The sequence below is a fragment of the Peromyscus leucopus genome, chromosome 23, assembly GCF_004664715.2.
Source record: "Peromyscus leucopus breed LL Stock chromosome 23, UCI_PerLeu_2.1, whole genome shotgun sequence".
In the NCBI taxonomy this organism is placed as follows: Eukaryota; Metazoa; Chordata; class Mammalia; order Rodentia; family Cricetidae; genus Peromyscus; species Peromyscus leucopus.
In genome coordinates, this window is record NC_051082.1 from 31634129 (window position 1) to 31655546 (window position 21418).

Here is a 21418-nt window from a genome sequence, read left to right on the forward strand (position 1 = left end):
CACATACATACACACACATACACTCACACACATACACACACATACACTCACACACATACACACACACACACACGCATGCACGCTAATTGTTTCATCCCTCCCTTTAATATCAGGAATTCTTCTCATTCATTCCTGTTTTTAAAAAAGCTTCACTTATTTTTATTGATGTGAGTGCTGGGAATTAAACTCGGGTCACCACTTACTCAGCTCTACGACCTTCTTTTCACTCCTTTTAATAGACTAACGTGTTTCTTCTGACATGTATAGCCTTCAGTTCTGTCTGCACGTGTGCGTGTGTGTGCATGTGTGTGTATGTGTGCATGTGGTGCGCATATGTGTGTGCGGGCCAGAGGATATCCCGAGGTGTCATTCTTCAAGATCTGTCTACCATGTGTTTTGAGACAGGATCTCTCCGTGGTCTAGAGCTTCGGGGAATCAAACTCGGGTCCTCATGAGAGTGTGGCAAGCACTTCTTCACAGACCAGACTTCTGCCCCAGCACCCCCCCGGGGGGGGGAGGTTGTTGTTGTGTTAACTATTACAAATAAAGCTATAATAGACAACCCGAGTGTGATGTGCACGTATGCAAGGTTTTCTGTAGGACAGAGTCCTGGAAGTGGGTCAAAGGTGTGTGTACTTAACATTGTGGTAGATATGGATATAATACTTTATAAGACAGAGTCATTTTTTAATAATAACCAGATAAACTCAAAAGCCTCGCTGGTCGGCTTACAGTGGCTGCTCAACAAATATTTTCGGATAAATAAACAGTGTGATTAGTTTTCTCATTTTGGACATTTTTTCATTGGAGTGTGAGGGACAGAAAGTTGAAGGTTTAGCTTGGGAACACACTGAAAGGGCTTCTGACTGTGTCCTTTGTCTGACACCGTGCCTTCTCCAGTTCCTCTGGACAGAGAGGAAACTACTCGAAGCACGAAAGCTTGAGGGACTCTGGGTTCTTTTTTAGGAATTGTATGGCATGGATGCTGTAAAAATCTTTTTCCTGTCAATGCTGACAATGGAAACAAGATGCCTTTACAAAGATTAATTTATTTTTGTTTCATGTTTATAAGTGCTTTGCCCACACATACGTATGTGTACTGCATGTGTGCCTAGCGCCTGCAGAGGCCAGAAGAGGGCATTGGATCCCTTGGAGTTACAGACGATTGTGAGCTACCGTGTAGATGCTGGGAATTGAACCCTGGTCCTCTGGAAGAGCAGCCAGTGCCCTTCACTGCCAAGCTGCCTCTCCAGCCCTGGATTTACAGATATATTCTACACATGATGTCTAGATTACGAAGAAGAGATTGGCCTTGAAAACAATCTCAAGTTAGAATCTTTTCCCTTATAACCTAACAGTTCCTGATGAAGTTAACCCTGTTTGGCAAGGAGAAAAGCTGGGGTCTGTGGCTCAGACAGCTCAGCCTTTCCAAGCCTCCTTTCCTCATCTGCAACAGGGGATACCACTGTGCATCTCACGAGACTGTGGATAGAAAAGGCAGCTCAGGCCTGGCGGGGGTGGCGCACGCCTTTAATCCCAGCACTCAGGAGGCAGAGGCAGGCGGATCTCTGTGAGTTCGAGGCCAGCCTGGTCTGCAGAGTGAGATCCAGGACAGCCAGGGCTGCACAGAGAAACCCTGTCTGGAAAAATGGAAACACACAGAGAAGATGGCTCAGCTCAGTCCTGCTGAAGTGCCTACTCCGAGGCTCTCCCAATGGCAGCCATGCTGCTCTCTCTTCTCAGAATCTAGGGGTGGAGGATGGTGCTGGCTCTGATGGATTCTCACAGAAAGATGCCCTATCATCTGGGCAGTCCATCCTGGCAAAGTCTTTATGGCAAGGTGAGCATAAACACTGTGGGTATTTATGGGGTATGGTCTGGTCCAGGAAATATCTAGCGTGTGGAGTGACTAAATCCAGTACTTTGGAAACTTTCCGACTCCTCTCTTCTGTTCCTTATAAAATACATAAAAACTTATTGGGGGGGGGCTGGGAGGTGGCCCAGTGGTTAAGAGTGCTTCTTGCCCTTTCAAGGGACCTGGGTTCAGTTCCCAGCACCCACACTGGGCAACTCACAACCACCTGTAGCTCCAGGTCCAGGAGACTGGACGTCCTCTTCTGGCCTCTGTGGACACCTGCATGCATGTAGTACACATGCACACAAGCAGGCACACACATAGACACAGACATAAAAACAATAAAAATTTAAAAAGAGCCTGGCGGTGGTGGCGTGCACCTTTAATCCCAGCACTCAGGAGGCAGAGGCAGGTGAATCTCTGTGAGTTCGAGGCCGGCCTGGTCTACAAAGTGAGTTCCAGGCCAGGTTTCAAAAGCTACACAGAGAAACCCTGTCTCAAAAAACCAAAAAAAGAAAAAAAAAAAAGAAAGAAAGAAAGAAAAAGAAAAGAAAGAAAGGAAGGAAAGAAAAAAGAAAAAAAAAAGAACAAATAAAATGTAGTGACCTATAGTCACCCCACTGTGTTTCAGAGCGCACTCTGGCCTGGGTTGTGTGTATTGTCCAGCCTTTCTCTCCTTCCTTTATAGACTCTCATCTGTCTTCCACTGATGAACATGGCCCCTTTGAGGTAGAAAAAAAAATGTGCTTACACGAGGCTTCCAAAGTATGGCGTCAATGGGATAAGAAGAATGAGAATTTAGAGAGCTCTGCTTTCCTGGGGTCTGAGCTATGTACACAAGTTTCTGGGCCTCAAACACCCCTTAGCAGAAAATGGTGGAAACAGCAGGATCAGAAGTTTGAGGCCAGCCTTGGGCAACAAAACAAACCCCGAACATACAAAATTCCCCCACCGTCTTGGTGGTTTGGGAAAGCCGGAGCTGCCCTGGGGCTTTTTCTGGTGGGGGAGGGTCTGCTTCCTTCTTGGTTTTGAAATCCTGATATGAGGTGTGGCATGACTCTGTCATCACACATGAAGGAATGAAGCCTTCCTACGTTGCAAAGGATGTCGGACTCTTGCGGAGCTGGGCTTGCGTGCTCCTCCGTGAGTCTGGTTTCAGTTTGTCTGATGCAGACAGCCGGAAATCACAATGTGCTTGGGTCCTTCCTCCCACCTCTCAGTGCGAGATGGAACTCTTTTTTTTTTTTTTTTTTTTTTTTTTTGGTTTCTCGAGACAGGGTTTCTCTGTGTAGCTTTGCGCCTTTCCTGGAACTCACTTGGTAGCCCAGGCTGGCCTCGAACTCGGAGATCGACCTGGCTCTGCCTCCCAAGTGCTGGGATTAAAGGCGTGTGCCACCACCGCCCGGCTGAGATGGAACTCTTTTTTAAAAAGTGGTTCTTTATAAAGAAGAGATGCTTTATGGGCAGGGCTTGACAGCATCATAGAATAAAATTTTCATCAACTAATTTTCTCTAGCTTTTTAGTTTCTCTTTATAGTGAGGGCAAACCCAGGCTGAGCCTTTGGGATTTGTGAAGTGCGCTCTTTTCTGACAACCGCAGGGGACCATGACATCCCCAGCCTTCTGAACCTATGATGACAATAGACGTAAGCCCTTAGGGCTCTCGTCTGGGATGTGAGACAAGAAAGACCTTAGGATGGCAGAGATGATTTTCCTGTGGCCAGTTCTGGGTTGTTCCATTGACACAGTTTATTCTGAGCTAGTGTAGCTGAATCTAACAGTCCTGGAACACAGAAGCCCTGGCTGGAGCAGAAACAGCTTGTTTGTTCCTAGGCTATGTTAATCTTGCGCCAACATGCAGAGGGTGCAGAAAGATGGAGGTCACTGAAAGCCAGAGCACGGCATACGTTTACGCATCCCTACCTTTCAACATCTTCACAGCCACAGTCCGGCAGGTGGGCGATTTCTTAATGCCGAATGCAGATGCCTGAACCACTTTCCCGAAGGCTCCTCTCCCGAGCGATTTGCCTACAATAGAAGACGTTTATTTGTGGAGCTCATGGTGAGTCTGAGTCTTTTCCAGGAAGGAAATGCCGTGTTGGATGTGTTATGCAAGGCCTGCATCTTTGAAGGGATTCTGCGATGGACTGACCCCAAAGGAGGCCAAGTGAGTGCATTTCTGGTGTCCCTTCCTCTGCCTCTGAGCCCCCCACCCCACCCCTGCCTCATCTTTCAATACTAGTCTAAGCTTCTAGAACATTCAAAGAAGGAAAGTGGCCATTTCCCCTTGCCATAGAGTCTTGCAGAAGGGAGAAAATACCAAACCCAGCAAGTTTTCTTTTACTGTTTCATGATCAAGATGCTCCACGCCCTCCTTCTCGCCACCAAGGTCATCCCCTCTGCTTTCTACAAAAAGGATGAATGGTGGCAGCTGCTCTGGGTCAAACAATGCCTCACATCTTAAGAATAAACACTGGGTCGTTTCTCAGACTTCCGTGCGGATCAGAGCATTCCCTGGTAGCTATTACATGATTCTAAGACCATTACAAGCCCTGTGGTTTTCCCAACATGAGCCACCAAACACAGGTAGTAATTTGCTTCAACCCCAGAGAGATGATTGCCCAAAGCACTAAGAAAGCAGGGTATCTTTTGTGGCGCCCATTATGTTTTGCTAGAGTGACTGTTAATACACATCTTTCTCCACTCTGGAATGAGCCACCTTGACTTGGAGAGGGAAGGACGCTGTCTGAATTATCAAGTACCTGGTGTAGTCCCTGGTATAAAGGAGGTCCTGTCCAGTTACAGCAGAATGGAGAGCCCCAAAAGGACTCTGGTGGACAGGAACTAGAGAGCCCTGTGGAGCGGGGACCGGGGAGGGTGAGGCCCTTTAGGCAGAAAAGCCCCGGAATAATTCAGCCAACTTTTCTACTTAGGGTCCTCGTCTGCACAATAAGGAAGCTAAATAGAGCCACAAGAAACCGACTGTCCCAGTTTTGGATGCTGAAAGAAGAGTGAACCAAGGAAGTCCACACCCACTCCCCTCTTCTGGTGATGTGTCCTCGGGGCGGGGCGGAAGGGATAGGAATAACAGAACACCATTGGTCAAAAGAAAATCCCACCGGTTTGAAGGTTAATTTAACTCTCCTTTCCATCCCAGTCTTTCCATCCTTTCCTTCCTCAGACTGCCCTGGTAATGAACCTTCAGTTAATTAGCTTTCCTTCCCCCAAAGGATGGAGATATGAATATATATTCTTGTAAGCTTATATATATATATATATATATATATATATATATATATGTATTTTATTTTACAATACCATTCAGTTCTACATATCAGCCATGGATTCCCCTATTCTCCCCCCTCTCACCCCCTCCCCTTACCCCCAACCTACCTCCCATTCCCACCTCCTCCAGGACAAGTCCTCCCCTGAGGACTGGGATCAACCTGGTAGACTCAGTCCAGGCAGGTCCAGTCCTTCCTTCCAGACTGAGCCAAGTGTCCCTGCATAAGCTCCAGGTTTCAAACAGCCAACTCATACAATGAGCACAGGACTTGGTCCCACTGCCTAGTTGCCTCCCAAACAGATCAAGCCAATCAACTGTCTCACCTATTCAGAGGGCCTGATCCAGCTGGGGGCCCCTCAACCTTTGGTTCATAGTTCATGTGTTTCCATTCATTTGGCTATTTTTTTTCAATAATTGAGTAAAACTGAAATTTATTATAAGCCACAGTCATCCTAGGGACCTCCATGCTATATATATATAGCCTCTATGGTTCTATGGGTTGTGGTCTGATTGTTCTTTATTTTATATCTAGAATCCACCAATGAGTGAGTACATACCATGACTGTCTTTCTGGGTTTGGGTTACCTCACTCAGGATGATTTTTTCTAGTTCCATCCATTTGCCTGCAAATTTCATGCTTTCATTGTTTTTTCTTGTAAGCTTTATGACAAGGCATTGAAGTCTGAATCTTGCAACAGCTCCAAGGCTGTTGCCCTGCATGAGGCATCCAACTAGGACCTGGGCAGTTTCAGCGACAAGCGTCATCACAAGAGCTCTCTCCTGGGACACACTCTGCTCAGTGGGGGTGAGCCAGGAGATGACATGGTTTTCGAAAGCTAAACATGTACTGTTGGCAGCTGCTAAGCCTGACTCCTCCTGGAACACACACACTCACTAGCTCAGAAATCCGCTGGGTCCCTGTCACATGATGCAGTAGTATGGAAGGACCCTGAAGAGTCCTAGCCACTCTAGGAAGGACGCAGGGGGGCATGGACTTGGCCCCCATTATGTTTTCAATGTGAAATGTCCTCCATAGATTTAAGTCTTGAGTGAGGGCTTAATCCAGAGCTGTGGTGTGGTTTGGGGTGGAGGTTTAAGAGGTGGGCTAGGCTGGAGGGTGCAGGTCACTAGCAGAGGTTTCTTAGGGGTGTGTTATCCATGGCCCTTGTCTGCCTGTGTCTCTGCTTCCTGTCTTCTGTGAAGCGAGGAGCAGCCATGCCCATAGGCTTTTGCCACCATGATGGTGGTCTGAGGACAAGGCCAGGCCACCATGGGCGGGACCTCCTGAAACCCTTTCTCAGTTTCTGTCAGCTACTCTGGTCTCTGTGACAAAAGCTAACTAATCCATGGCACCCCTCTTTGGCAATCAAGAGAGCTGGTCTTATTGGCTGTTGTAATGGCCCAGCTCCAGACTCTCTGTGTGCTTCTCCATGCTAGACAACTTCCCCTGTACATCACTTGCTTGTAGAAATAGACTACGATGTCAGACAGGACCCTGGACATTTGCAGGAGCTGCATTCTCTCCCAGGATTAGTAAGGAATCATGAGAGAGCCAAGGAGTTTTCTTTTCTTCCCAGTTTCAGCAATTCTGCTGACTAACCAAGCTCTAACTGAACAGCCAAGCAGTGAAACTTCTGACTTGCCTCCTACGAGGCTGGGCATTGTAGCCAACAGAGAGAGTAGATGCAATTAAAATCACTCCTTGATCTGTCTCTGTATTTCTTACATTTTTTTTTTACCCCAATGTAACACTGCCTATCAAATCTTTTTTTTTTTCTTCTCTACCAATTGGTTACTTTCAGTTGCCAGCCATGATTTCAAATCCCTTTGTCTTGTCTTTGGCTAGCAAGAACCAAGCGAGAAGTCTGGGGCCTCCTGGCTCCCACGTTAATCAACGGAACCCTCTTCCCCATCCTGGGGCCACACTGTGCGCTGAAAAGCTTGACCCCCGTTCTCACCAGAGACACTTAGATGGACAGCAGCCAAATCACAGCTGAGGCCCCCACACAGCGAGGCGCTCACCAGGAAAAACCTTCAACAGGGAAAATCGTAGGAAATGCGATTGTGCGCAGCCCTTGAGCCCAAGGGAATTCTGGGGTCGAGGGAACAGCCTAGGGGATGTGCTGGGGGCTGAAGTGAGTGGGGATGAAGTGGGTTGGGATGGGGGGGGTCAGGAGTTGGCAGGGAGCTCTCCTGTATCCTGTCCTAGAAGAAGCCTGTTTAATCCCAGCTAATGAGTTTGGAAAGCAGCATGGCCCGAGAACAGCTCCTGGTTGTGGGGAAAATGATGCTGTGTTCCCTGCCAAGGTCACAGAGGGGCTTGGAGAGCCTGCTTTAAAACCCAGCCTCGCAGAAAGAATTCATCCAGTGTGCTACCTACCTTGAACTGCTCCATAGACACCCCCACCCCAACTCCACCCCCAACCAGTCGTTTCTGGCTCCCTCCAGCTTTTAGGTAACTTCCAACCCTTTTCCCCCAAGCCAAACAGGACCTACACTGATACTTTCCTTTCCCTGTAAGCAGAATCATTTCAAGACCCAACAGAAAAGCAAGAACAACCATTTCACACTCCCTGTCACCCCCCACCCCACCCCCACAGAGCTCGCCCAGGAAGACAGGGGTCACAGTGCCAGCCCAGCCAGCTCCCCTGCTCTGAGAGTGACAAGCTCAGAGAACACTGGGCTCACAATCTGTTTTCCTAGTTCCAGCCACTAATGACTCTGGCATACATAGGAGCGAGTGGAAAACTTTCAGAAGCCACGCTCCAAACGTTTTTGGGCAGGGGTAAGTCAGGCTCTGATTGTTTTGTAGCGCCAGAACTGGAGATGAATACGCATTGTGACGTCTGAGCCGGAGGAACCGGGGCTAAGTAAGCACGGGGGGCCTGCTGTTTACAACATCCGCCCTACCTGGAAAACACATCCCTGCTTTTCAAAAGTGAAACCTCAGTGATCCCTGAGGGTCGGACCACAACACACCAGGAAAGCCACAGGACATCTTACAACATGTGAATCTGCACAGAGAGCCCGAGTGAACTGAGCATCACTCTCTGAACTGTGCTGTAGGCAACATGTTTCGTCCCCAGTAGTTTCAGTTAAGAACGCCTGGGTTTGCCAGGCGGCGGTGGCGCACGCCTTTAATCCCAGCACTCGGGAGGCAGAGGCAGGCCGATCTCTGTGAGTTCGAGGCCAGCCTGGTCTACAGAGCAAGATCCAGGACAGGCTCCAAAAGCTACACAGAGAAATCCTGTCTCGAAAAAACAAACAAACAAAAAAACCAAAAAAAAAAAAAACCAAATAATAAACAAACAAACAAAGAGTGCCTGGGTGTAAGCCATGGACTCCCTCCCCTCCTCCTGCATTTACCTACGAGCTGGAGACTAAGCTTGGCGGGAAGAGACTCAAGCATCTTGGCATCTCCAGGGCTTATGCTGGCACCTGCTGCTCAGACCCGGTGCTTAGTAAGTACTGAATGACACAGGGTGCCAGTGCTTGGTAACTACTGAATGAACACAGGTGCCAGTGCTCAGTAAGTACCGAGTGAACACAAGGGCGCTTCGTGTTGCCTTGTTCTGTTGTCTCAGCGACAGCTCACAGGCCCTCTGGTCCATGACCCCAGCTGGAGGGCGGACAGTGAAGTTCAGCGTTCTGTTGCTGTTCTCAAGGCAAGTGTGTTGCATGGAACAGGTTGTTGTGATAGGCTTGTGACTCTGCCAGACAAAATACCTTACCTAGTTTAAGTCTTTCCCGGGCAAACTCCCACTTGCTGGCATCATAGGGCAGCCGATCACACTGTTCATCCAGGGGGACTTCATCTGGGTCCATTATGATTGACAGGTAGTCCGTTTTTACTTCAGAAGAAGACTGAGGAATAGAGAGACCCCCCCAAAAGTCACTAAGAAGAAAACAAACAACATTAAAACCCCCGTTTTTCACTTTACAATACTTTGCATCATCCGGCCAAGGGCAGAGGGTCTTCCTATACACACACTGTGGTGGTCTGGATGCGCATGGCCTCCAAACCAAATATTTGAATATTTGGTTCCCAGTTGGTGGACTGTTTGGGAAGGACTAGGTGCGGCTTTGTGGGAGGAGGTGTGTCACTGGGGGTGGCTTTGAGGTTTCGAAGTTTCCAGTTCTGTCCCCGTTTCTCTGCATGTAACTTTGTGGGTCCTGCATGCTCTCAACTACTCTCCAGCCCCACCACGCTCACCACCCCGATGACCATGGCCTCACCGGCTGACACTGTTAAGCAGGCCCCAAGGAAATGCTTTCTTTTAAACGTTGCCTCAGTCATGGTGTCTCTTCACAGCACTGGGGCAATGAGTGAGACACACACCCTGGCGTGTGCCGTTTCCAGGAGACGGCAGCTCCTTACTTTTCTCTCACGACATTTCCGCAGTAACAGCAGCATCTTATCCGGAATATATGCGCCCCAGACCCCCACTGGCCTTATGTACGTGTCATGTTCTGAACCAATCATATGAGAGCTTTTCTTTTGAAAAAAATGAAGAGCATTTAATACAATTCTGAACAATGACTGAAAGCTTTCCATGGCTGCTCTGCACATTTTTTTTTTTTAAAAAAAGGTTTATATATTTTTATGTGTTTGAGGGTTTTGCCTGGATGTATGTAAGAGCACCATGCCTGACTGGCACCCATAGAGGCCAGAAGAGGGCATCAGATCCTTTGGAACTGGAGCTACACATGTTTGTGAGCCATAATGTGGGTGCTGGGAACGAACCCAGGTCCTCTGGAAGAGCAGCCAGTGCTCTTTACCACGGAGCCATCTCTCCAGCCCTGCGAAGTCCTTTCTAGCCTCAGAAATAGAGGCTGGCAATTTCAAAGGCTGAGGAGTAAATGCAGACACATCTTGAGTTCCTTAGGGCATTGCTCAGACGTCACATTCATAAGACAAGTGTGTGCTGCGAACTTGACTTCTTGGAAATCAAGTCAGACCCAGAGAGTAACCACGGTGGCGGATCCCAGATGAGCAGATGGACAGCTACAGCCCATCAGCCGGTTCATTTCCTATTCGTGGACACATTTCCAGGGTTGATGATTGAGTTTCTGTGGGCAGACTTGGGTGGGACAGGAAGGGTGAGTTTCCCATACAACCCTTGCCTCAAAGTCACATAAACTTTGTTGAAATGAGATTGGCCCCCCTCTTTTTGCAGGTTTTTTTTCTTCCCCTAGCCAAGAGGAAGCAGGAAGGGGGGAAGACTGCCTTTCCATACCCACCACTTCACACCTACTTCATTCATCCTCGGCCCTCAGTCACCCTGCCCCAGGCCATCCGTCACCACTCACCCCATCCATCACTTGCTTGCAATCATTCTCCTTACAAGAATTATCATTAGAATGTGGGACAAATACCGCAGGGCAGAGAGTTTGCTCAGCCTCCCATAAAAGTCAAAAGATAAGGTGCAGCACCCTGGGTGGGTGCCAGGCTATTACAGGTGCTGGGTGCTCAGGGGAGAAGCTGCTGGTATCATTCCGATGACTAACTCTTTCACATTGAATGTCACCAAGGCAACCACGCAGAAGCAGGTGACAGCTGGAACCCAGCAGGGGACACCTTGGGTTTCTGCAGGACGGGGAGGTGTCAAGGATGTGGAATGGGACAAGAGAAGGGGCGGGCGAAGGAAGAGCTTGTCCCCTGTGGCTCCTGTGGACACCGCACAGACCTGGGAGGGCAGTGTGTTGGCAGAGTACGAGGTGACAGGTATTTGTCCTTTTAATTGACCCTTGGCAGGGAGGACAGCTGCCTGGACCTGAGCCTGGATCTCCCAGGCAAGCGGCTTAACTCGCCCAAACCTAGTTCTGCTTATCGGTGAAATGGGGGTTGTAATTGTTCTTGCCTGAGAGGGTTGCTATGGATATCAAATGATTGACCAACCGGTTAGAACAGGACCTGGCTTCTGGCAAGCATCAGTACACGTTGGCTATTGTTCAACACCGGCTATACTGGGCAGGGATGAGGAGATAAGATCCATTCTTTATCAGTGAGGAATTAGCACTGTGGTTAGAGGAACCACGCGGACGTGCATCTGATTTAGACTCCGTGTTCGCCTTTGCCTCCTCCGGTCCAACTCTAGATGATCTCTTGCTCCCTCCCACCAACTCCTACCTTCTGGAGTCTTGGCAGTGTAGGAGCCCTCTTAAACCTATCTGTTCTAGATCTTTCCATCCTTACCCCGCAAGGGCTTGCTGAGTAAGATGGCTGTTGATCAGCGAGGGGAGGAGAAGGGGGCAGGGTAGAGCGTTTGTTTCTGGTCACTCCTTCCGGTTTACACTCTTCCGAGTCTACCTTAGCACTGTTTTCCCTTAGCCTTCTTTTCTCCTTCCGTGTCTGTCCCTTGGGCTACTCCAGTTTTGTGCCTCCACCCCAGATTCAGCAAGTATGCTTTTTTTTTGCAAGTATTCCCCCAGGAGATGTATTTTCTCCTTGAAAACTATTGTTTGGGGTTGGGGATTTAGCAAGCGCAAGGCCCTTAGCTGGGGGGGGACAGGACAGACATGACACAAAAATATCAAAACTATTGTTTGCTTCTAAAGCAGTGACCTCATCAGGTCTTAAAGCCACAGATTCCGTGTGCCAAAAGCCTGATGTCCTTTGTGGACGTGGAAGGCTGCTGCCAGCCACCTGTCCCATTCCAACTACCAAGCATGCGTGCCTTAAGATTTTGAGTATCAGTCAGAGGTCAGACGGCCCGTGCTCAAAACTCGACTCCTGTCGTGACATCTGGACCCATGTCTTCACCTCAGGGAACCTCAGTTTCCCTCATTCAAATGGGAATAATAATACCTCTCTGATACGAACGGAGACCCTGTACAAGGTGTTTCTCACAAGACCTGGGACAACCATGAAGGAGAATCTCTAGGAAAATGCAGGAACCATTGGGTGGTGGTGGCGGCGGCAGCGGTGAACGCCTTTACTCCCAGCACTGGGGAGGCAGAGGCAGGTGGACCTCTGTGAGTTCGAGGCCAGCCTGGTCTATGTAGTGAGTTCACAGCGCTACACAGTGAAACCCTGTCTCAAAAACAAAACAAAACCCCCCAAAACAAAACAAAAAAACAACAAACAAACAAACAAAAAAAGAAAGAAAAAGCAGAAACCCAGGCTTCCTTAGGTCCAGTTGATACTCCCTCCTAAAGATCTCTCAACTCTTACCCCTCCAGCGGGTCGCAGGCTTCTTCCTCACCCCACTTGACTGCATTTCCTACGTGCCTGGGGGTCGGCTCTCGCTGGATCTGGTCTTCAAGACGAGAACAAACACGCCCCACCCCCTCCCCAACTGGAGTAGCAGCTTCTTCTGACCACACCTCACTTAGCACTCCTCCTCCTCCTCCTCCTCCTCCTCCTCCTCCTCCTCCTCCTCCGCCTGCCCTCGCCTTCAGCCGGCAGACCCGCTTCTTGGCATTGCCTCCTCCAAGGCCCTGCCCAGCCGGACTTAGCAGCCCTCTGCTGGCCTGGCCTCGGCCGTCCCAGCTGCTCCCTCTAACGCTGTTCCCTCCGTCGTCTACACCCCTCTTCACATTTGGAGTAGCCATGCCCTTCCTTCCCTTCTCTTCCCCTCCCCTGCCCCCTCCCTCCCCCTCCCTTCCATTTTCTGAAGCAGGGTCTCATTAAGTTGTCCAGGCTGGCCGCAAACTTGCAATCCTCCTGCTTCTGCCTCCTGAGTGCCGGGATTGCAGGCGTGCGCCACCGCGGTGCCCAGGTTTGCTCCGCTATCCTTACACCTTAGACCTAATGCAGAGTTACAGGGTGGCATTTGGCTGTGCGCTGGAGTCCAAACCGTCTCCTTCCAGACTGCACGCAGTAGCGGCTGCTCTCCAAGGTCCCCAGAGGGCCCGGCACAGGGGCTCACCCCCTGCACCACACAGACTCATGGGAAACAGAGCAGAGCCAGGTCAGACGTGGGTCTTCATTTCACTTGCCCTTTGACGTCTTTCCTTTCTGTAGGGGGAGGGGCGTTGAGACAGGGTCTCTCTGTGTCTCGCTGGCTGTCCTGGAACTCACTTTGTGGGCCAGGCTGGCCTCGCACTCCCTGAGCAAATATGACCTGCTGAGTCTGTTTAGTGTTGCTTGTCTGTATGTGATTTCAGGACTGACCACTGGGTAACGGATAAGCAACTAGGGTGTCATCCCTGGGAGAGGCTAATTCTCCTCCTCTCAGCACTCCTTAGCGGCCCATAGTTTAGGGACGAGGACCCCGTCATAGTAGCTCTATGATGGCTCAACAGTATGGCTGCCTAAGTGAGGCCGAACAAGGATGACATGGATGGACATGCTCACACGGAGGAGGGGGGGCGGTTGCATGCCTTAGTGATCTTTTCTTCTGCATTCTTACCTGTTTCAGTTTCCGGATGAAGAGCGTTAAAAGGAGCCAGAAGAGAGTCGCAGCCACGCAGGTGCACGTGAGAGTGATCAGCTCCAGGTTTGACTTGTCTGAGGATCCTAGAGAGAGAAAAATCACCAAGATGCTAGTACAAGGAAACCCTCGGACGCGGCGGCGGCGCCTCCGCTCGCTCTGGCTGGGCATCTGCCGGAGTACAAGTCTTATCTTCTAAGGCACGCCACGAGCTCACACCTAGAGGACTTTCTGGAAATTCTGCTCTTTGAAAATGGTGTTCTCAGAAATGCTTAATTAAACATCAGAGGAGAAAGTAAAGATGGAGGGAAATTAAGGCGGGGGTGGTGGTGGGGAGATGATTAAATTGCTAAATATGGAATATATTAAATCTCCCTGATTGGTTTTAGAGGAAATTCTAAAGAAAAAAAAGAGAGAGAGACATAAAAGGGCCCCTTTGGGACTCACAAAATTCTTCAAAGCTGACATTGAAAATAAAAATAAAACTCAAGGACAGTCCCGACTGCCTGCCTGCTTCTCCTGGGGCAGCCACTCTGAACGACCCCCAGTCCTGTCCCCTGTGTCTGGGGCTCTGACCTCCGCAGCGGCTGAAAGGGAAGAGGAGACCAAGGACCTTCCCGGTCACATCCATTCCAGGGTTAAGAGTGCAAAAGCTGGGGGCTGGAGAGATGCTTCTGTGGATAGGAGCACTGGTTGCTCTTCCAGAGGACCCGGGTTCAATTCCCAGCACCCACGTGGCAGCTCACAACCGTCTGTGACTCTAGTTCCAGGGGATCTGACACCTTCACACCAATGTACAAAAAGTAAATTTAAATAAATTATTTAAAAAAAACAAGAGTGCAAAAGCTGAGCAGTGTCCTCCCAGAGAGAGACCAGTGATGCCTCCCGAAGCGAGCAGCGTACACTCAGTAAGGGAAGAGCCCACCGGGCCGAGCAGGGTGCCCTCCTAGAGATTCCAGGGGGCAAGTCCCTGGGAGGTCTGAAGAGGCACCCTCTCCTGTGATTTGACAGAGGAAGTTAGGCCAAGGCTGGGTGAGACTCGTTCTTCCTAGGCATGATGGGGGTGGGGGGTGTCTGCTGATCAATCCCTGGCCACTTACAAGTATGGTGTGTTCACACCCACCGCATGGATACAAGACAGCAGTGTCTCAGCTTCAAACACCAGTACCTCACTGTGGGGTTCTTTGAGTTCAGCTAAGTTCTGCTACAGCAACCGTAGGGGGCCGGAGAGTCGGAACATTCAAGAATCCCCGTGAGCCAAACCAGCTGCCTCACAGCAAACACAGGCACATTGGCCTGACTTTATTTTCTATCCTGTGAAACAGGGTCTCTCACACACGTAAGCCAAGCGGGCCTCAAACTCACGTGCATCGCCAAGGATGACTGTGACCTTCCTTGGCCCCGCCCCCCTCCAAGTGGAGGTTATAGGCGTGTGCCGCTATAACCATTGGAACTCCTAGCCACTCCCCCGGCTACGTGACTGTACATGCTCTGTCCGGTAGCCAGGCAAGATGCTGAGTCATCCCAGGGCCTTACAGCCTACGTAATCCGTTCACGCTGCGTGATCACGTGATCCGTGCGCATGCGTGGCATGGCGATGTAAGCCCACATGCTCATGTGACGGTGTAGATGGCGGGATGCTGCTAGGAGGCACAGGCTGGGACCGGAGCATCACAGGCATACCCTGAGGGCAAGGCTGCAGGCAAAAGTGTCCCGCACCGTTACGGCAAGTGTGCAACGCCGGAAACCTGTGAGTGACAGCTGGCTGAGAGCCTTCTGTTCTGGGGACTCCTCTGAAGACCAAGACCCCGGCCAATCCCCTGAGCTGCGTCTCCCCATTCTTGAGTGAGGAAGTTGAGGGTGCTGAGAGAGGACGCCTCTTTTTTTTTTTTTTTAAAGACTTATTTATTTATTATGTATACAGAAGAGGGCACCAGTTCTCATTACAGATGGTTGTGAGCCACCATGTGGGTGCTGGGAATTGAACTCAGGACCTCTGGAAGTGCAGCCGGTGTTCTTAACCTCTGAGCCATCTCTCCAGCCCAAGAGATGACGCCTCTTGCCTGTGAGTGGGGGGGCTGTGGTTTTAACCCAGCCGATCTGAGTCCTGTGCTCAACCACCGCATCTAAGGGGATCGTCCCTTTCTCCTCCTCTCCTGTCTTCTGAGCCTTTACGAGAGCCTGTTAATCGCTTCAGAGAGGGAACGTTCTCTGTCCTACCTGCTCTGCTTTCTGCTTGTGAAGGTGTCTCTCTCACCCCGTTATCACTGCCTAGGGGACCTCTTCAGTTCTCTTCTACCCAGCCCTGCCTGTCTCCAGTCCCCTCCACTCCTTTCCAGGCCATAGATTCAATCCTGTCATTCGTCTGTCTCAGCGGGTGCCGACGTGTGCCCTCTATGACCGTGAGGATAAAATTCAAATGGTGAGCTGGCCGTGCAGCTCAGTGGAGGTATGTGCTTTGCCTGAGAAGGCCCTGGCTTCTGGGCCTAACACTGCCTTTTTCTTTTTTTTTTTAAAGACTGGTTTACTTTTATTTTATGTCGTGGGTATTTTGCCCGCATGTATGCATATGTGCCAGCGTCTGTGGAGGCCAGAAGAGGGCACTGGACCCTCTGGAACTGCAGTTACAGATGGTTGTGAGCCACCATGTGCCATGTGGAGGCTGGGAACCGAACCAGGTCCTCTGCAAGAGCAGCCAGTGCTCTCAACTGCTGAGCTGGCTCTCCAGCCTTGCTCCCAATTTTAAAAATTAATTTAAAAATTTAAATGCTTAGGTCTTATATCTTCTTTTGTCCTTCAGTCTCACTATGCATCCTCAGAGTGGAAAACCTGTAAGCCAAAGTTCCTGTGAGTATGGATTTCTTCAACTGCACACGCACACGCACGCACGTACGCACTGGCTTATGCTGCAAATAAGTTCTGTGGTAAGACTGGAACCTTATGAAGGCAGCCCGCAGTGGCCTCCGACGGTCGCAGTTGCTGAAATCACTGTCTTCTCACAGGGGCTTTCCACACTCTCCTCGAATGGAATGTGAAGCGAGTGGCCCTCTCTGTCTGGGGGAACGTTCCCGCCACATTCCGTGGGACAGGAAGCTGGCGCCCAAGTCTAATTCCATAGTCCTTACTCAAGCAAAGTTCCTGTCAATGGGACTAGTTGTGTGTAAACAGGTATTTAAGGACCAACTCACTAGAAAACGTTTAAGAAGGATAATCATTAGGCTCTAACAATAGTTCTCACTGCTGGCTAGTATTCATCTTAGCCCTTTACCACACACACCGTGGCATCTGTGGTCTCATCTGATAGTCTGTCTGTCTCTCTCTCCTAAAGGGCTGCCAGGACAGGCTTTGGCTGGCAGGCTGATGAACCTCTTGGGTGCTTTCCCTACACACTAGCCTGGCTAAACCCAGCTTCAACACTGGCTGGTGACAGGCAATTAGTTCAGTACACAAAACAGCTCAGGGCCAGAGGCAAAGTGGATGAGACTTGATCTGTGTTAGGAGTGAGTGCTGGTCTCAGGAACATCGGTCCCCTCAAATGTGTGTACAAGGATGCAGTCCATGGCTGTTTTTCCTCGGGATGTTGACGAGAAGGTGACCAAGAGTATTTGATAACGGTGCCCCTTGCTGTCCATTCCCACTCTCTTGCACAGACAAATGTGGTTGCCTTCCCAGGCTTCCTGTCATCCCTCCGGGTACCACTTAGCAGCTAGGCTGGACGCTGAGGGGTGGTAGATCTTGTCAAGAGTCTTCATTGCATGGTGTCTTGATCCTTTCTAGTGGCGACGGCAGCTCTTGGTGCACAGTCTGGGCTGCACACACTGGCAGCCCACCTTTGCAGGACAGTTACCAGGGTAGGCTTCAGCTGGGTAGGCCAACCTCAGAGAAGAGAAGGTTCGGATGTTTTCGCAGTAGCTAGGCATCCACACACTGGCCCGGCACGTGGTTCTGTGTGGGGCAGGGCAGGCCACAGAGCCGGCAGTCAGCTCAAAGAATACAATAACAGGTGAGTTCCAAGAAGGACATCACCAGAGAGACTTGGCCCCAGAGCCTACCCGGCCCCGGGGGCTGTGGGATGTCTTTCTGTACACTGTGAGTTGCTATGATTGGCCTATGGTGAGTCAGGTCATAGTCAGGCAGGAAATCCAAGAGAGAGACAGGAAGAAGAAAGGCAGAGGCAGAGAGATGCCAGTCTGCCGCCCAAGGAGCAACATGCCAGCAGACTGGGAAAGCCATGGAACACGTGGCAAAACACGGATTAATAGAAATAGAGTAATTTAAGATATAAGAGCTAGCTGGCAAGAGGCCTTCCATAGGCCATACAGTTTGTAAATAATATTAAGCCTCTGAGTGATTATTTTATAAGTGGCTGCAGGATGGTGGGTGGGAGAGATTTGTCCAGACTGCATGGCCGGGCAGGACCAGAGAAAACTTTCAACTACACCTGGGGGTGGGGGTTGGGGGGAGTGTGCCATCAGGAATTGGGAAGATGCCTTGTGTGATCCTGTGAGCAGCTGTGTGGCAGACCAAAGCCTCGGTTTCTTTTAAAAATTAAAGATAATGTGCAAACTGCTGTTAAGTATGGTTTGAAACTTTCCTCCCTCTCTCTCCCCTTATCTCAACCCCTTTAAACCTTTAAGTATGGTTTTATGGGCTGGAGAGATGGCTCAGGAGTTAAGAGCACCTGTTGCTTTTGCAGAGGACCCGGGTTCAATTCCCAGCACCACAGCTCACAATCATCTGTGACTCCAGTTCCAAGGGATCCGACACCCTCTTCTGGCCTCCTCAGGCACCAGGCACACACACACAGTACACAGATGTACACGCAGGTAAAACATGGGCACACACACATATTTAGTAAAATAAAAATAAATAAGTAAAATTTTATTTTCCCTCATCACTTTTTGGACCTCAAGTGCAAGACAGTTGAGTTTGATTTGGTTTTGCTTTACTTCTTTTCTGTCAGGCACACTCCACGCATCATAGCTTGCCTTTTCTGCCTAAAACAAACCAGATTTTAGCACAATTGCCTGGCATCTTTTAGAGTAACCACCTTCTCATAAGGCTGTACCTGAGCCCACAGTGTGGGTTAGGTGATCTAGCATCTACTGTTATTTTGAAGTTTACTGTTAATTTGAAGTCACAAATAATGTAGCAGAAATATGTTCCTTTTGTGTTTTTACCTCAGGCCCAGAGAAAGTCAGTAAAGACCTATACATATGAGGAAAGATTAGGCCACATTCTAACAAGCTCAACACAAGTGCCGTCATCTGCCTCAAGTTCGACATGGCTTCCCTGTCACTTACTGGCCTGTAGATCTTTGTAACGGTTTTTGATGCTTTTTAAGAATCTGTAGAGACCAGTTTGGATCTTTTCTTCAGGACTGTGATGTGTAGATCTACTATATTTGAATTAAATTTGAAGTAACTTTTTGAGAGTAATTAAAAAACAAACAATTGAAATTGCAGTTTGTAACATTTTTCTTGGTAATTCGTTTTTATCACAACAAGCTAGTCCTCAAGGCAAACAGGAATGCTGTGGTCTGGGACGCCATCTGGGTGACTCACATTTATAAGGCTGACAGCTCTGCTGGAGTTGAGGACCACATGGACCAACACCAATAATAGCTAACACTTCAGAGTTTATCACGACACCGTCTCCTCATCCTGTACCAGCCCTGGAAAGGCGCGTCAGCCGCAATTCACACTCCCACTTTGTACGGCAGGAACGGAAATACTAGGACAGAGGAGAGCCCCCCCACAAGTGACTCAGCTCCTGAAACAGAGACACCCCGCTGCTGAGACAGCTCCCACTCACCGTGTGACATGAGGCACATCAGGGAGAGGGAGTCAAGCATTCCCAGCCCCCTCACTGAAGCCTGGCCTGCTGGTCCTGGGATGTTATTTGACCTTACTAGAGTCTTATTTTCAACAACCGGACTTTCCCACAGGATTGCTGCAAAATTTAAGCAAAGAGTGGGGCAAGGGGATGGAAGGATGGTTCGGTGGTTAAGAACACTGGCTGCTCTTCTAGAGGACCTGGGTTCGATTCCCAGCACCTACTTGTTGACTCTCAACCCTCTGCACCTCCAATTCCAGGGTCTCTGATGCCCTCTTCTGGTCTCTGCAAGCATTGCAGGCATATGATGCACATTTGTACATGTAGATGAAACACCCATAAACATAATAATAAAAAAATTAAGTAGACTAGTGTATATATGCTTGCTTAACACAGTGTATCATGTGCTTGACAAGACAAGGTATAACTGATAGGCCCAAGTCTTCCCAGGGCCTAACACCAGTTAATGAAGCTACCATCTATGTCGGGGATACCTTGTGTAGATTCTTATTCCCTGGTCTTCATGGGAAGAAATGAGATGGCTATGTTTGAAGTCTAATTATTTTGCTTCTACAAAATTTGTTTTATTTATATTATTTATTTATATTAAGAACTATCTACAAAGATCTTAATTCACCTTAACTGAATTTTGGTACCATTTTTAAAATTCTCTGCTAAGGTGAGGTTTATCCTATAGTTTGGAGTTGAAAGTTTAAAAGAGAGAGAGAGAGAGAGAGAGAGAGAGAGAGAGAGAGAGAGAGAGAGAGAGAGTTGTGTGTATTTAGGGCCCTTAAGCTCCCATGTGCAATTAGGAACAGGTAATTCATCTATTCTGAGCATCGTTTGTTACTTGGGACACCCCTGAAAACTGCCAGCATCCATGAGAGGAGAAACATGAAGGGCCAAGTTAGTTTAGCATTCAGGAGGACAGGTGTGGGGGAGGGGAGGGCAGGCTGCAGGTCACAGGACCTGGTGGGGAGCAGGAGGACACTGACTACAGTGTAGAACACAGAGAAACGTGCTAGGTTTGTTTTGAGCTGTTTTTATTCTTAAGCCTCGGAATCTAATTAGGGACTGTGGCGCAGGCTTCTCACTGCACGGGTCCTTTCTCGAGCAGATGTGAGTGTGCAGGTGCCGTGGCGAACTGTATCTGGGATACAGTTCTGTATCCGTGGCCAGCATCCAGCTGGGACCTCTTTGTGTCGTCTCTCAAGCTATCCAGTCGTCTTCAGCAGAAGCCTCTAATGGCAGTCATTCTCTGAGCTGCTCTGTCCTGTGTCATTACCAATACCGTTAACGTACAGTGATGCCCAGGTCTGTTGTCGGACAAGTTCTTGCGTGGAGCATAGTCATCAGCCTCAAGGAGAATCGTCAGAGCTCAGTTGGGTCTTTGGATACAAATGGGCCAAATATGTTCATTTCAGAAATGATCTTGATTGCTGACACTTTTACTGTGGTCTTGACACTGGACACCTTTCCTGGGGGTGGGGGTGGGGGGTTCCACATATGCTCAAGGTCCAGTCCAAACCAAACAAAACCGGGGATTATTTAAAGAAACCACTTTGACTCCACAGTCCATTTATCCTTTTCAGATACAAAAATAACACATTGTTTTATCTCTGAGTATAAGACTCCTTTTTTAAAGGAAATAAAATGAGCAGACCGTTTCCTTCCTGACGGATTCCTGAACCTCTTTAAAATCTGTTAAACATAGCCACAGACACAACCCATGTGCCCAGATTTCCTAAACTCAACTGGACAAGACAGGAGTGTACCAGGAAACCACGTCTGAAGCTCAGGGATGCTTCAGTGTCCCTCAGTGACATGAGTCATGCGTTCAAGGGCGAGAATCCAATTTCTGTTATCAAGTGAGCTGCAGATAACCGTGGACAACTGCTCTGAACAGCATCACATGGCCACATTAATTCAGGGAGCCCAGAGTACTTCAAGAAACTGGACCTAACTCATATGTGTGGGCTTCTCTGAGGTGTATGCCCTGTCAACTTGCAAACTGCTCTCTATTTCAAATTCTATCCTTATATGGAGCTGACGCCTGCATCCCCAAAA

General features: G+C 49.2%; 1 protein-coding gene across 1 annotated transcript in view; it reads right to left on the bottom strand.

Annotated features, from left to right (window-relative positions):
- The window catches only part of Flt1 (fms related receptor tyrosine kinase 1), a 167845-nt gene that overhangs the window by 31842 nt on the left and 114585 nt on the right, over positions 1 to 21418 (bottom strand). Inside the window, exons 16-18 of the mRNA XM_028878044.2 lie at positions 13496 to 13602; positions 8873 to 9005; positions 3779 to 3883 (exon numbers count right to left, since the gene is read on the bottom strand). Of these exons, the coding sequence (XP_028733877.1) occupies positions 3779 to 3883; positions 8873 to 9005; positions 13496 to 13602 (345 nt within the window). The remainder of the gene's footprint in view (positions 1 to 3778; positions 3884 to 8872; positions 9006 to 13495; positions 13603 to 21418) is intronic.